Raw genomic sequence first — 16,133 nt, 5'->3', positions numbered from 1 at the left:
CCACCTCGATCAGGTCACCCCCTCAGCCTTCTCTGCTCCAGCGAAAACAACCCAAGTCTACCCAACTTCTTCTCATAACTGAAATGTCCCATCCCAGGCAACATCCTGGTGAATCTCCTCTGCACCCCCTCCAATGCAATCACATCCTTCCTATAATGTGGCGACCAGAACTGAACACAGTGCTCCAGTCTCACCAATGTTCCATATAACTCCAACATGACTTCCTTACTTTTGTAACCTTATTCTGGCAGTAGCATTCAGTCAGTACTCCCAGATAATAAGGTTTCCTCTGGAGAGGCACGTTAACTTTCATCAACCTGGGCCTTCGTTCAAAGGAACAGCCTCAGAGTTCTTTAATTCTTACTTGTTTCCAACTCCACCAGAATGCCCAACTTAGTTCACACACGAGATTTTAAAAGTATTTAAAATATCTGAATCATGCCTGCAGCTGGTGGCTTTACTTTGGTTTCCTTGCAGTTCAGTCTGGCTGTGCGAAAGAGAGGTTTTTTCTTTGGATCTTTGGAAAAAAATCTATTAGATGAGAGAGAAATCAGAGCTGTGACCCTCCAGCTTCCTGGCGCCGAAACAAAAGTAAAAGAGAAAACACAGTCACTCAGAGGAAGAAACAATCTCAAGAAAACCCCAACCAATCAGCAGGGGCCATTGGCAAGGCCCGTCAATTCGAAACAGTTCATTGGCCGCCAGCCATGTCCATCAAGATGTGTCAGCACTGACCTCCCTGGAATCTGCTGTTCTGAAACATAAACAGCCTCTTGCAACCTGCCTTGCCTTCGGGTCATAGGTCAACCATCAGTTTTCAAACCATTCGAATTAAAGGTGAAATCCACCTTAAAGGCACAGGTACATTAATTGCCTAGGTACAAAAAATTAAATGACAAAATTACAGAAATTAAAAGGGGAATAAAAAAGGGACAAACAGGGATTAACAGGAGGATCCTTACATGAGTATGAAGAATGAAATGAAAATCGATATTGTCACAAGAAGGCTTCAAATGAAGTTACTGCGAAAAGCCCCTAGTCGCCACATTCCGGCGCCTGTTCGGGGAGGCTGGTATGGGAAATCTCAGTCTCCATAGGGACATCCCCTATTTATACTTCTTATACTCTTCAAACAGTATGAATCCCTTGAATTCTTGTTGGGTTTTAGCATGCTAAAACTGTACAACACATTACTATCCAACATTTATATATTTCCCATTCCTGTTCAGCCAGGACTCACATTTCCCCCATAACTGCCCCCTCCTACCCCCCCCCCCCCACCTTATTAATTGCAGAGTCCTGAAGGAAAGTATCCAAATTCTCAATTCTCCATCTTGAAGATAATTAGGTCACAAAAGGTTGAAACTCGCTGTAATTCCGGCAGGAACATTCTCACACCGGTGATGATTATGTCACAATGCATTTCAGGTTCAGAATGCTCCAAAAACAATTCATGGGTTTCGTACAAAAGGGCAGAAAGGTTGCTCAGAGTAGAGGATATAATGAGAATGTTAAGAAACAGACATTGCGATGTTTTAAAAGCCCTGGATTCCATAAGAAGGGAAGAGCAAGAATCCCCACAGTGGGAGCTCGTCATAGAAAGGATTGGAGGCAGAATTGGCACAGTAAATGGGAAATGGCATAAAATCCCAATATTGCTTAACTAATGAAATGTTTTCAGTCCAATTTACATGAACAGATTGTCAACCTCATCACTAATTCCTCTTCCCTTCCTTCCCATCTGCCATGCAGCGATGGAATGCACTGGGAACATGGTGTATGCTTTGAGCAAATATTTATGCAGAAGAAACTGTTACTACCTCAGTACCAGAAGTGCCTGTCCCCATCTCCCATCGTCGGGCTACCTGGAAGGATGCAACTGTCCTGAGAACATGTACTTCAATCCACAAACGAAAAACTGTGTTGCCAACATGTAAGAAAGCCTTCAAACATAGGAACATAGGAACAGGAGTAGGCCATTCAGCCCCTCGAGCTTGCCCCACCATTGAATGAGATCATGGCTGATCTGTGGCCTAACTCCATATACCTTTGGCCCATATCCCTTACTATCTTTAACAAAACTCTGTCTACCTCAAATTAACAACTGAGCTCGGTTCAACTACTCTTTGTGGGAGAGTGTCAAACCCCTACCATCTACCTTGAAAGCTTTAACCCTAATTTTTAGACTAGGCCCCCTAGTTTTAGAATCTCCAGCCAGTGGAAATAGTTTCTCTTTATCAGCTCTGTCTTTCCCTGTTCAATCAGATGAAAATGAAAATTGCTTATTGCCACGAGTAGGCTTCAATGAAGTTACTGTGAAAAGCCCCTAGTCGCCACATTCCGGCACCTGTTCGGGGAGGCTGGTACGGCCTGCCTTGGTCTGCTTTAAAAGCCAGCGATTTAGCCCAGTGTGCTAAACCAGCCCCTAACCTCCTGAATCAACCCTTAACCTCCTGAATTCTAACAAAAAAGGTCTAATTTGTGGAATCTCCCCTTGTAGCTCAACCCCTGTAATCCAGGTACCATTTTTGTAAACCTACGTTGCTCTCCCTCCAAGGCCAAAATATCCATCCTAAGACCAGAATTGCTCACGGCGACTCTGAGTGGGGTCTAAGCAGGGTTTTGTAAAGCTGCAGCATACCCCCTGTGTCTTTATGCTCCAATCCTCGAGATATGAAAGCTCGCATTCCATTCGCCTTTTGGATTATTTTTTGCACTTGTTCCTGGCATTTTAAGGACCTGTGCAACTGAACCCCTAAATCTCTTTGGACATCCACTGTACCTCATCTCGTTCCATTTAGAAAGTACTCTGCCCTATCCTTTTTTGGTCCAAAATGATTAACCTCACGCTTGTTTACATTGAATTCCATCCGCCATAGGTTTGGCCATTCACCTAGTCTGTCAATATCTCCCTGCCACTTTCTGCTATCTAGACTGTCTGCAATGCCACCTAACTTTGCATCGTCCATAAATTTGGATATTTGACTTTCTCTGCCATCATCCAAGTCATTAATGAATAATGTGAATAGTTGAGGCCCCAACACAGATCCCTGTGGCATGCCACTAGTCACCTCCTGCCAATTAGAGTAACTACCCATTATCCCCACTCTCTGTCGCCTGTCACTCAACCAATTTCCTAACCATGTCAATAATTTGCCTTCAACTCCATGGGCTTCCTCCTTAGTTAACAGTCTCGTGTGTGGAACTTTATCAAATCCTTCTGGAAGTCCATATAAATGACATTCATAGATATTCCCCTGTCCACTACCTTAGTCACCTCTTCAAAAAAATCCAATAAGATTAGTCTGGCATGACCTTCCCTTCTCGAATCCATGCTGGCTCTCCCTGATTGGCTTACTTCAAGGTGTTCAATTACCAGTTACCCCATCCATGATTATAGGCTCCAGCAAATTCCCAACTACAGATGTTCGGCTAACTGATGTAATTCCCTGGTTACCCCCTTTCACCCTTCTTAAAAAGTGGAGTGACATGTGCAATTTCCAATCCAGAGGGACTAGTACTGAATCTAGGGAACTCTGGAAGATTATAGTTAGGACATCTATAATGTGCTCCCTTACTTTGTTTAATACCCTCGTAGGAAACCGTTGGGTCCTGGGGACTTGCCGCTCTTTAGTTCCATTAATGTCCTAGTTATTGATGCTGTACTTAAGTTAATTGTATTAAGTCCCTGTCCTCTAGCGACTATTAATATTTTTCCAGGACTTTTGGCAAGTTATCTTCCTTTTCAACTGTAAATACTGAAGCAAAGTAATTGTTCAACTTTATTGATGACAATATCTCCATTTTCAGCTTTTACTGGGCCTTCTTTGCTCTTGTTCACCCGCTTGCCCTTTATATAACTAAAAAAATCTTCTTATTGATTTTGATGACCCTTGCAAGTTTTCCTTCATAATCCCTTTTAGCCTCTCTGAAAAGCTGCTTTGTGACGGGGTGGCACAGTGGCACAATGGTTAGCACCACTGCCTCACAGCGCCAGGGACATGGGTTCAATTCTGATGTCGGGCGACTGTCTGTGTGGAGTTTGCACGTTCTCCCCGTGTGTGCGTGGGTTTCCTCCGGGTGCTCCGGTTTCCTCCCACAGTCCAAAGACGTGCAGGTTAGGTGGACTGGCCATGCTAATATTGTCCAAGAAAGGTTAGGTGGGAATATGGGGATAGGGGCAGGGGATTGGGCACAGGTAGGTGCTCTATTGGATCAAGGCCGGTGCAGACTCGATGGGCCGAATGGCCTCCTTCTACGCTGTCGGGATTCTATGACCCTTTGCTGGGCTTTCTATCTATTCCATTCATTCGTATCTATGCTATTTCTTGCATTTTTGTAAGCCCTTTCTTTTAGTTTTATGCTGCCCCTAACCTCTTTAGTTGTCCAGGAAATAAACCTTCAGGACAGGTCTAAGCCACAGGAATCAGAGTTCTTCGAAGCATTACTGATCCATCCAGAGAGTCAGAGAGGTCGACAGCACAGAAAAGGCACTTTGGCCCATTGCCTTCGCACCGGTCAACTGAGCCATTCATACAATTTTCCAGCACTTCATCCATAACCTCGTCTGCCTTGGCATCGCAGGTGCATATCTAAATGCTTCTTAAATGTTCTGAGGGTCTTTGCCTCCACCACCCTTTCAGGCAGCGAGTTCCAGACTCCCAACACCCTCTTTCTGTTTCTTCCTGTCTACTCTATCTTATGTGGCTTTTTCTCGCGTTGTTGTGTGTCCAAGTAAGTGATATTGATGTTGGCGAAGGGAAATATAATCATTTTTCAATTGGGGATAATGCGGGAAAACACCATTCAGTATGGATCATGGTTGATCTCAGGTTTCAATTCCATTTTTGTGCCTGCTCATATCCCTTAATCCCCTTAGAGACCAAAAATCTGTCTATCCCGGCCTGAAATGCATCCGCACCCTCCTGGGTTAGAGAATTCCAAAGATTCACAATTCCTTGAGAGACTATGGCGATTTTACTTTACAGACAGTTAAAGACTTGTGAAGTGTAATCACTGTTGTAATGCAGGGAACCGCAGCAGCCAATCTGCGTACTGCAAGCTTTCGAAAGCATCAATCTGTTTTAGTGGTGGAATCTAAGGGATAAATATTGGCCAGGACTTTGGAGAGGACTCAGCTGCTCTTGGGAGTTATCTAGTTCAGGCCAAGATTATGCAAAGTAACTTTTGAGATTGGGCAGAATGTCTTTTCTGTGTCTGCATTTCCTATGTTGCTACATTATAATATATGACATGTGAAATTCTTCAGCACATTACTGACAAGGGGTATTAAAGAGCTAGATAACTGCAAGGTCTGACCTGCTCCCTGTTTGTTCTGGTTATTGTCTTCCTTGCCAATTAAAGTTTTAAAATTTATTTTTAATTTTTGTTTCTTGAAGTATGGAGTGCCCATGTTACCTGAACGGGTCAGTGTACAAACCTGGTGACAAGACACCATCACCTTTATTGGCAAATAACCAAATATGGTAAGTATAAGTAGTAAATGAAGCATTCAACATTCTTGGTGGCTGGCACAGACCTGATGAGTCGAAGGCCCTCTTTCTGTCCTGGAAAACTCTGTGACTCAGTGACATATCATCAATCTCTGTCTCTAAAGGCGTTTGTTTGATGTCACTTCTGAATAATGTTGAACAACAGTCAAATATTTCTTGAATACTTTCAATATCGTAAGGCAACTATTTTGCCTGAAATTGAGCTCTTCTTACACTGTGTTTTAGTCATTGAGATTTCCTTAGTTGTACAACTGCCTCAGAAAACTGTAACTGCCTTAAAGTTTTTTTGAAAAACTTTAGGTCATGACTTCTTAAGTTTGCTTTCAATTGATTTTGATAATCCATTTTAATCAAAAGTTTCAAAAGCTTGTTTGGTCTGTGAGTAAAAAATGTTCCACTTTAGCGGCACTAATAAATATAGTCAGGGGTTTATCCCTCAGTTATACAGGGTACTAGTGAGACCACATCTGGAATATTGTGGTCTCCTTGGGCAGGATTCACCCCTACCCGGCGGGGCGGGGGGTCCCGGCGGGACGGAGTGGCGTGAACCAGTCCGGCCTCGGGCCGCCCCAAAGGTGCCCCGCACCTTCAGGGGCTAGGGCCACCCCGGAGTGGTTTGCGCCCCGCCAGCCGGCGGGAAAGGGGTTTGGCGCCACGCCAACCGGCGCCCAAGGGCCTCCCCCGGCCGGCGCAAGCGCGGGAGTGCCAGCGCGTGCTGGCGCCATCCCCACGCATGCGAAGAGGGATCCGCTTCCGCACCGGGAATGGCGGAGGGCCACGGCCTCCGGTGCGGAAGGATAGAGTGCCCCCACGGCACAGGCCCGCCCGCGGTTCGATGGGCCCCGATCGCGGGCCAGGCCACCGTGGGGGCACCTCCCGGGGCCAGATCCCCCCGCGACCCCCCAAGAACCCTGGAGCCCTTTCATGGAATGTGGGTGTCGTTATCAAGGCTAGCAACAGTTGTCGATCCCTGCTTGCAATTGAGAAGGTGGTGGCGAGTTGCCTTCGTGTACCACTTCTGTCCATCTAGTTTGACTTTTCTGTAGTCGTCTTTTGCTGTAGTGAACAGAGGACAGCTTAGAGTCAACCATGTTGCTGTGGGGCTGAAGACAGGTGTAGGCCAGACTGGCTAGGATGCCGATTTCCTTGCCTAAAGGACATGGAGGAGCCAGATGGTTTTTAATGAAAATCATGGATTCTTCTGAGTCTAGCTTCCAATTGCAGATTTATTAATTAACTGAATTCAAATTCTACTAACTACCATGGTGCGATGCGAACCAGTGCTCGCACAACAGGGTCTAGCGCAGTGACATTCTCACTGTCTCCTCTATGTGTTTAGGAAGTTGGTGTTGGTGGTGAAGGTTAAGCGCAACTGGAGGTTATTTGGCTGCTTCTACATTCCTTTAATTTGATAAGCCATAACAGGCAGAAATATTCTCACAATATTCTTTTGTTAAATGCAGTGTCTGCAGTGGAGCTGAAATCAAGTGTTCAGAAAAACAAGTTTACCCAAGAGGTAAGAAAATAATTTATTGAACCTATTGTGAACTTCGGTATCAGTTTACACTTGAAAAGCTAATGGGGCTAAAAGGAGACAAGTCTCCTGGTCCTGATGGAATGCACCCCAGGGTATAAAAAGAGATGGTGAGGGAAATAGCAAATGCACTCGTGGTTAGTTACCAAAATTCGCTGGACTCCGGGGCGGTTCCGGCAGATTAGAAAACAGCAAATGTGATGCCACTGTTTAGAAAAGGAGGTGGACAAGAGGCTGATAACTATAGGTGCCAGTGTTGTGGCTGTACTGGAACAGCTCAGTTCGGAGTGCGACAAGTTCTGGAGCACAAGTCTTCAGTACTATTGCCGGGATATTGTCAGGGACCACGGCCGTTGCAGTATCCAGTGTCTTCAGCTGTTTCTTGATATCATGTGGAGTAAAGTGTATGAAGACTGACGTCTGTGATGCTGGGACCTCCGGAGGAGACCGAGATGGATCATCCACTCGGCACTTCTGCTGAAGCTTGTTGCGAATGCCTCAGCCTTGTCTTTTGCACAGATGTGCTGGGCTCCTCCATCATTGAGGATGGGGATATTTGTGGAGCCGCCTCCTCCAGTGAGTTGTTTAATTGTCCCCACCATTCACGGCAGGATGTGGCAGGGCTACAGAGCTTAGATCTGCTGCATTCATTGTGGGATCGCTTCGCTCTGTCTGTTACTTGCTGCTTATGCTGTTTGACACAGAGTCCTGTGTTATAGCCTCACCAGGTTAACACCTCATTTTTCGGTCTGCCTGATGTTGCTCCCAGCATGCTCTCCTGCACTCTTCACTGAACCGGCGTTGACCCCCTGGCTGGGGGGTAATGGGGGAGTGGGGGATATCCCGGGCCAGGGGGTTACACATTGTGGTTGATACAATTCTGCTGCTGCTGATGGCCCACAGCGCCTCCTGGAGGCCCAGTCTTGAGTTGCTGGATCTGTTTGAAGTCTATCCCATTGAGCACGGTGGTCGTGCCACACAACACGATGGAGGGTATCCTCACTGTGAAGACGGGGCTTTGTCTCCACAAGGACTGTGCGGTGGTCACTGTTACCGATACTGTCAGGGACAGATACATCTGCAGCAGGCAGGTTGGTGAGGATGAGGTCAAGTATGTTTTTCCCTCTTGTTGGTTCCCTCGCCACCTGCTGCAGTCCCAGTCTAGCAGCTCTGTCCTTTAGGACCCGGCCAGCTCGGTCTGTGGTGGTGCTACCGAGCCACCCCTGGTGATGGACATTGAAGTGCCCACCCAGAGTATATTCTGTGCCCTCGTCACCCTCAGTGCTTCCTCCAAGTGGTGTTCAACATGGAGGAGTAACTGATTCATCAGCTGATGGAGGCCGGTTCGTGGTAATCAGCAGGAGGTTTCCTTGTCCGTGTTTAACCTGAAGCCCTGAGATTTCATGGGGCCCAGAGTCGATGTTGAGGACTCCCAGGGTAACTCCCTCCCGACTGTATCCCACTGTGCCGGCCCCTCTGCTGGGTCTGTCCTGCCGGTGAGACAGGACATACCCAGGAATGGTGACAGTGGTGTCTGGGACATTGTCTGTAAGGTGTGATTCTGTGAGTGTCTGTCAGGCTGTTACTGACCAGTCTGTGAGAAACTCTCCCAACTTTGGCACAAGCCCCCAGATGTTAGTGAGGAGGAGTTTGCAGGGTCGGCAGGGCTGGGTTTGCCGTTACCGTTTCCGGTGCCTGGGTCGATGCCGGGTGGTCCGTCCGGTTTCATTCCTTTTTGTGTTTTTGTAGCGGTTGAACACAACTGAGTGTCTCGCTCGGCTATTTCAGAGTCACCCACATTGCTGTGGGTCTGGAGTCACATGTAAGCCAGACCGGGTAAGGGCGGCAGATTTCCTTCCCTAAAGGACATTAGTGAACCGGATGGGTTTTTACGACAATCGACAATGGTTTCATGGTCATCGTTAGACCTTTAATTCCAGATATTTTATTGAGGATAAGTTCCATCACCTGCAGATGACTGAACTTATCAGAGCAAGATATTTCTTATCCATTCTCGTACCTTTTTAACGATATGGTAAAGCTTCAGATTTCCTGGTTCAAGTGGAAGGTTGTTTCCTGTTTATTCCGTTATTTCCCCCTTTGATCCATGGGTGAGTAATGGAGCTGTGACTTTAATGCGGCCTGTCTTTAACTGAGTCTGTATCTATAAATGAAACAGGGAGAGTCCGAAAGGCATCAGTGTGACTCGGTCTGATTGACTTGGCTGGTGGCCAATGAATTGGCTCAAATGTCTGTGCCCTGCCCGGAGGCCAGTGGTCATTGGTTCTCGTTCCACTGGCATGTTTCTCAGTTGCACAAAGCGGGAGTTTGTTTTACCTTCAATTCGGCAAGCTGGATGGAGCAATCCAACAAACTCACTCCAGGAGTATCCAGTCAATTCTCATCAACGATCCACTGTGAGGATCTGATAACCCTCTCTCTCTCTCTCTCTCCACTGTGAGGATCTGATAACCCTCTCTCTCTCTCTCTCTCTCTCTCTCTCCACTGTGAGGATCTGATAACCCTCTCTATCTCCCTCTCTCTCCACTGTGAGGATCTGATAACCCTCTCTCTCTCTCTCCACTGTGAAGATCTGATAACCTTCTCTCTCTCTCTCTCCACTGTGAGGATCTAATAACCCTCTCTCTCTCTCTCTCTCCACTGTGAAGATCTGATAACCTTCTCTCTCTCTCTCTCCACTGTGAGGATCTGATAACCCTCTCTCTCACTCTCTCTCTCCACTGTGAGGATCTGATAACCCTCTCTCTCTCCACTGTGAGGAGCTGATAATCCTCTCTCTCTCTCTCTCTCCACTGTGAGGATCTGATAACCTTCTCTCTCTCTCTCTCTCCACTGTGACGATCTGATAATCCTCTCTCTCACCCTCTCTCTCCACTGTGAGGATCTGATAACCCTCTCTCTCTCTCTCTCTCCACTGTGAGGATCTGATAACCTTCTCTCTCTCTCTCTCCACTGTGAGGATCTGATAACCCTCTCTCTCTCTCCACTGTGAGGATCTGATAACCATCTCTCTCTCTCTCTCCACTGTGAGGATCTGATAACCCTCTCTCTCTCTCTCTCCACTGTGAAGATCTGATAACCTTCTCTCTCTCTCTCTCTCCACTGTGAGGATCTGATAACCCTCTCTCTCTCTCTCTCTCTCTCCACTGTGAGGATCTGATAACCTTCTCTCTCTCTCTCTCTCCACTGTGAGGATCTGATAACCCTCTCTCTCTCTCTCTCTCTCTCCACTGTGAGGATCTGATAACCCCCTCTCTCTCTCTCTCTCTCTCCACTGTGAGGATCTGATAATCCTCTCTTTCCCTCTCTCTCCACTGTGAGGATCTGATAACCCTCTCTCCCTCTCTCTCAACTGTGAGGATCTGATAACCCTCTCTTTCCCTCTCTCTCCACTGTGAGGATCTGATAACCCTCTCTCTCCCTCTCTCTCTCTTCACTGTGAGGATCTGATAGCCCTCTCTCTCTCTCTCTCTCCACTGTGAGGATCTGATAACCCTCTCTCTCTCTCTCTCTCTCCACTGTGAGGATCTGATAACCCTCTCTCTCTCTCTCTCTCCACTGTGAGGATCTGATAGCCCTCTCTCTCTCTCTCTCTCCACTGTGAGGATCTGATAGCCCTCTCTCTCTCTCTCTCCACTGTGAGGATCTAATAACCCTCTGTCCCCCTCTCTCTCCACTGTGAGGATCTGATAATCCTATCTTTCCCTCTCTCTCCACTGTGAGGATCTGATAACCCTCTCTCTCTCTCTCTCCACTGTGAAGATCTGATAACCTTCTCTCTCTCTCTCTCCACTGTGAGGATCTGATAACCCCCTCTCTCTCTCTCTCTCTCCACTGTGAGGATCTGATAACCCTCTCTCTCTCCACTGTGAGGATCTGATAATCCTTTCTCTCTCTCTCGCTCTCCACTGTGAGGATCTGATAACCTTCTCTCTCTCTCTCTCTCTCCACTGTGACGATCGGATAATCCTCTCTCTCTCCCTCTCTCTCCACTGTGAGGATCTGATAACCCTCTCTCTCTCTCTCTCTCTCTCCACTGTGAGGATCTGATAACCTTCTCTCTCTCTCTCTCCACTGTGAGGATCTGATAACCCTCTCTCTCTCTCTCTCTCTCTCAACTGTGAGGATCTGATAACCATCTCTCTCTCTCTCTCCACTGTGAGGATCTGATAACCCTCTCTCTCTCTCTCTCCACTGTGAAGATCTGATAACCTTCTCTCTCTCTCTCTCCACTGTGAGGATCTGATAATCCTCTCTTTCCCCCTCTCTCCACTGTGAGGATCTGATAACCCTCCTTTCCCTCTCTCTCCACTGTGAGGATCTGATAACCCTCTCTCTCCCTCTCTCTCCACTGTGACGATCTGATAACCCTCTCTTTGCCTCTCTCTCAACTGTGAGGATCTGATAACCCTCTCTCTCCCTCTCTCTCCACTGTGAAGATCTGATAACCTTCTCTCTCTCTCTCCACTGTGAGGATCTGATAATCCTCTCTCTCTCTCTCTCTCCACTGTGAGGATCTGATAACCCTCTCCCTCCCTCTCTCTCCACTGTGACGATCTGATAACCCTCTCTTTGCCTCTCTCTCCACTGTGACGATCTGATAACCCTCTCTTTCCCTCTCTCTCCACTGTGAGGATCTGATAACCCTCTCCCTCCCTCTCTCTCTCTCTCTCCACTGTGAGGATCTGATAACCCTCTCTCTCTCTCTCTCTCCACTGTGAGGATCTGATAACCTTCTCTCTCTCTCTACACTGTGAGGATCTGATAACCCTCTCTCTCTCTCTCTCTTCACTGTGAGGATCTGATAATCCTCTCTCTCTCTCTCTCTCCAATGTGAGGATCTGATAACCCTCTCTCTCTCTCTCTCTCCACTGTGAGGATCTGATAACCTTCTCTCTCTCTCTACACTGTGAGGATCTGATAACCCTCTCTCTCTCTCTCTCTTCACTGTGAGGATCTGATAATCCTCTCTCTCTCTCTCTCTCCACTGTGAGGATCTGATAGCCCTCGCTCTCTCTCTCTCTCCACTGTGAGGATCTGATAACCCTCTCTCTCTCTCTCTCTCCACTGTGAGGATCTGAAATCCCTCTCTCTCTCTCTTTCTCCACTGTGATGATCTGATAGCCCTCTCTCCCTCTCTCTCCACTGTGAGGATCTGAAATCCCTCTCTCTCTCTCTTTCTCCACTGTGATGATCTGATAACCCTCTCTCTCTCTCTCTCTCCACTGTGAGGATCTGATAACCCTCTCTCTCTCTCTCTCTCCACTGTGAGGATCTGAAATCCCTCTCTCTCTCTCTCTCTCCACTGTGAGGATCTGATAACCCTCTCTCTCTCTCTCTCTCCACTGTGATGATCTGATAACCCTCTCTCTCTCTCTCTCTCCACTGTGAGGATCTGAAATCCCTCTCTCTCTCTCTTTCTCCACTGTGATGATCTGATAACCCTCTCTCTCTCTCTCTCTCCACTGTGAGGATCTGATAACCCTCTCTCTCTCTCTCTCTCCACTGTGAGGATCTGAAATCCCTCTCTCTCTCTCTTTCTCCACTGTGATGATCTGATAACCCTCTCTCTCTCTCTCTCTCCACTGTGAGGATCTGATAACCCTCTCTCTCTCTCTCTCTCCACTGTGAGGATCTGAAATCCCTCTCTCTCTCTCTTTCTCCACTGTGATGATCTGATAACCCTCTCTCTCTCTCTCTCTCTCCACTGTGAGGATCTGATAACCCTCTCTTTCTCTCTCTCTCCACTGTGAGGATCTGATAACCCTCTCCCTCCCTCTCTCTCCACTGTGAGGATCTGATAGCCCTCGCTCTCTCTCTCTCCACTGTGAGGATCTGATAACCCTCTCTTTCCCTCTCTCTCCACTGTGAGGATCTGATAGCCCTCGCTCTCTCTCTCTCCACTGTGAGGATCTAATAACCCTCTCTCCCCCTCTCTCTCCACTGTGAGGATCTAATAACCCTCTCTCCCCTCTCTCTCCACTGTGAGGATCTGATAACCCTCTCTTTCCCTCTCTCTCCACTGTGAGGATCTGATAACCCTCTCTCTCCCTCTCTCTCCACTGTGAGGATCTGATAACCCTCTCTTTCCCTCTCTCTCCACTGTGAGGATCTAATAACCCTCTCTCTCCCTCTCTCTCCACTGTGAGCATCTGATAACCCTCTCTTTCCCTCTCTCTCCACTGTGAGGATCTGATAATCCTCTCTCTCTCTCTCTCTCCACTGCGAGGATCTGATAACCCTCTCTCTCCACTGTGAGGATCTGATAACCTTCTCTTTCCCTCTCTCTCCACTGTGAGGATCTGATAACCCTCTCTCTCTCTCCACTGTGAGGATCTGATAGCCCCCTCTCTCTCCACTGTGAGGATCTGATAACCCTCTCTCTCTCTCCCCACTGTGAGGATCTGATAGCCATCTCTCTCTCTCTCTCTCTCCATTGTGAGGATCTGATAACCCTCTCTCTCTCTCTCTCCACTGTGAGGATCTGATAATCCTATTTTTCCCTCTCTCTCCACTGTGAGGATCTGATAACCCTCTCTCTCTCTCTCCACTGTGAGGATCTGATAACCCTCTCTCTCCCTCTCTCTCCACTGTGAGGATCTGATAACCCTCTCTTTCCCTCTCTCTCTCCACTGTGAGGATCTGATAATCCTCTGCCCTCCCTCTCTCTCTCAACTGTGAGGAACTGATAACCCTCTCTCTCTCTCTCTCTCCACTGTGAGGATCTGATAACCCTCTCTCTCTCTCTCCACTGTGAGGATCTGATAATCCTCTCTTTCCCTCTCGCTCCACTGTGAGGATCTGATAACCCTCTCTCTCCACTGTGAGGATCTGATAACCCTCTCTTTCTCTCTCTCTCCACTGTGAGGATCTGATAACCCTCTCTCTCTCTCTCTCTCCACTGTGAGGATCTGATAGCGCTCTCTCCCCCTCTCTCTCCACTGCGAGGATCAGATAACCCTCTCTCTCCCTCTCTCTCCACTGTGAGGATCTGATAACCCTCTCTTTCCCTCTCTCTCCACTGTGAGGATCTGATAACCCTCTCTTTCCCTCTCTCTGCACTGTGAGGATCTGATAATCCTCTCTTTCCCTCTCGCTCCACTGTGAGGATCTGATAACCCTCTCTCTCCACTGTGAGGATCTGATAACCCTCTCTTTCCCTCTCTCTCCACTGTGAGGATCTGATAATCCTCTCTTTCCCTCTCTCTGCACTGTGAGGATCTGATAACCCTCTCCCTCCCTCTCTCTCCACTGTGACGATCTGATAACCCTCTCATTCCCTCTCTCTCCACTGTGAAGATCTGATAATCCTCTCTCTCTCTCTCTCTCTACTGTGAGGATCTGATAACCCCCTCTCTCTCTCTCTCTCTCCACTGTGAGGATCTGATAACCCTCTCTCTCTCTCTACACTGTGAGGATCTGATAACCCTCTCTTTCCCTCTCTCTGCACTGTGAGGATCTGATAACCCTCTCTTTCCCTCTCTCTGCACTGTTAGGATCTGATAACCCTCTCTCTCCCTCTCTCTCCACTGTGAGGATCTGATAATCCTCTCTCTCCCTCTCTCTCCACTGTGAGGATCTGATAACCCTCTCTTTCCCTCTCTCTCTCTCACCACTGTGAGGATCTGATAACCCTCTCTTTCCCTCTATCTCTCCACTGTGAGGATCTGGTAACCCTCTCTCTCGCTCTCTCTCCACTGTGAGGATCTGATAATCCTCTCTCTCCACTGTGAGGATCTGATAACCCTCTCTTTCCCTCTCTCTCTCTCACCACTGTGAGGATCTGATAACCCTCTCTTTCCCTCTATCTCTCCACTGTGAGGATCTGATAACCCTCTCTCTCCACTGTGAGGATCTGATAATCCTCTCACTCCCTCTCTCTCCACTGTGAGGATCTGATAACCCTCTCTCTCCCTCTCTCTCCACTGTGATGATCTGATAATCCTCTCTCTCCCTCTCTCTCTCCGCTGTGAGGATCTGATAACCTTCTCTCTCTCTCTCTCTCCACTGTGAGGATCTGATAACCCTCTCTCTCTCTCTCTCTCTCTCTCTCTCTGTCTCTCCAGAAAAGGCTGTGCAAGCAAAATCCAGAATTTGATAACTCGCTGCGGAAAAGAGGCTAGCACGGTGGCACAGTGGTTAGCACTATTGCTTCACGGAGCCAGCGACCCTGGTTAATTTCTGGCCTTGGGTGATTGTCTGTGTGGAGTTTTTACGTTCTCCCCGTGGAGTGTGGGTTTCCTCCGGGAGCTCCGTATTCCTCCCACAGTCTGAAGATGTGCCGGTCAGCTGGCTTGGCCATGTTAAATTGTCCCTTAGTGCCCAAAAGGTGAAGTGGGTTTATGGGGATAGGGCAGGGGCAGGGGCCTCGCTGGGGTGCTCCTGCGGAGGGTCAGTGCAGTCTACATGGCCTCCTTCTGCGCTGTACGGATTCTATGATTCAATGGCTGTGCAAGAACTGGCTGATGTGAAGCCAGAGGCCTCCCCTGCAAAAGATCTGAGTAAGATGTACTGCTGAACTGCAAAGAAGATCATCACATGCTTTATCCTTGAGACTTTGATCCACTCTCATACTGTGAAGGAAGTGCACAAAAGGACTCATCACCTGAAGCAATGACTTTTATCTTTTCACCTTAATCCTTATAATTTTTCCACCTTGCCCCCCTTCTGCCTTTGTCTGTCTTGTGTGTGGGCGGTGATGCGCTATCAATTCCGACGAGACGAGAGTAGAGTGCAATCGAGGCTTTATTACACAGAGATGTGTGGCCTCCTACAGCCGCTGACGAAATGGCTGCAGTTCGGTGAGCACACACATTTATACTCCGCCTACTGGGCGGAGCCAGCAGGCAGGGATCTACCCCCGTACCTGTAGTACAGGGGCCTTACCGTAATACCCATATATACAATATAATACAACAGTGGTGACGACCGCATGTGTGTACTGGATGGAGCAGTTAAAGGGGAGTCCGGTATTAGCCCGACATTACGACGCTGCGTTCATTGTATATTCCAGGCATTTTCAAAGTGGGGGTTGCGACTCGCAGGTGGGTCGCAAGCGGGTATCG

At 47.9% G+C, this 16,133-nt stretch overlaps 1 protein-coding gene across 1 annotated transcript in view; it reads left to right on the top strand.

Annotated features, from left to right (window-relative positions):
- LOC140429947 (uncharacterized) overlaps positions 1-16,133 on the top strand; it is a 470,344-nt gene that overhangs the window by 259,810 nt on the left and 194,401 nt on the right. Inside the window, exons 19-21 of the mRNA XM_072517537.1 lie at positions 1,753-1,933; positions 5,400-5,486; positions 6,977-7,029. Of these exons, the coding sequence (XP_072373638.1) occupies positions 1,753-1,933; positions 5,400-5,486; positions 6,977-7,029 (321 nt within the window). The remainder of the gene's footprint in view (positions 1-1,752; positions 1,934-5,399; positions 5,487-6,976; positions 7,030-16,133) is intronic.

This window comes from Scyliorhinus torazame, chromosome 9, assembly GCF_047496885.1.
Source record: "Scyliorhinus torazame isolate Kashiwa2021f chromosome 9, sScyTor2.1, whole genome shotgun sequence".
Taxonomy (NCBI): domain Eukaryota; kingdom Metazoa; phylum Chordata; class Chondrichthyes; order Carcharhiniformes; family Scyliorhinidae; genus Scyliorhinus; species Scyliorhinus torazame.
Note: the sequence above shows the minus strand (reverse complement) of the source record. Positions and strands in the feature narration are given on the sequence as shown.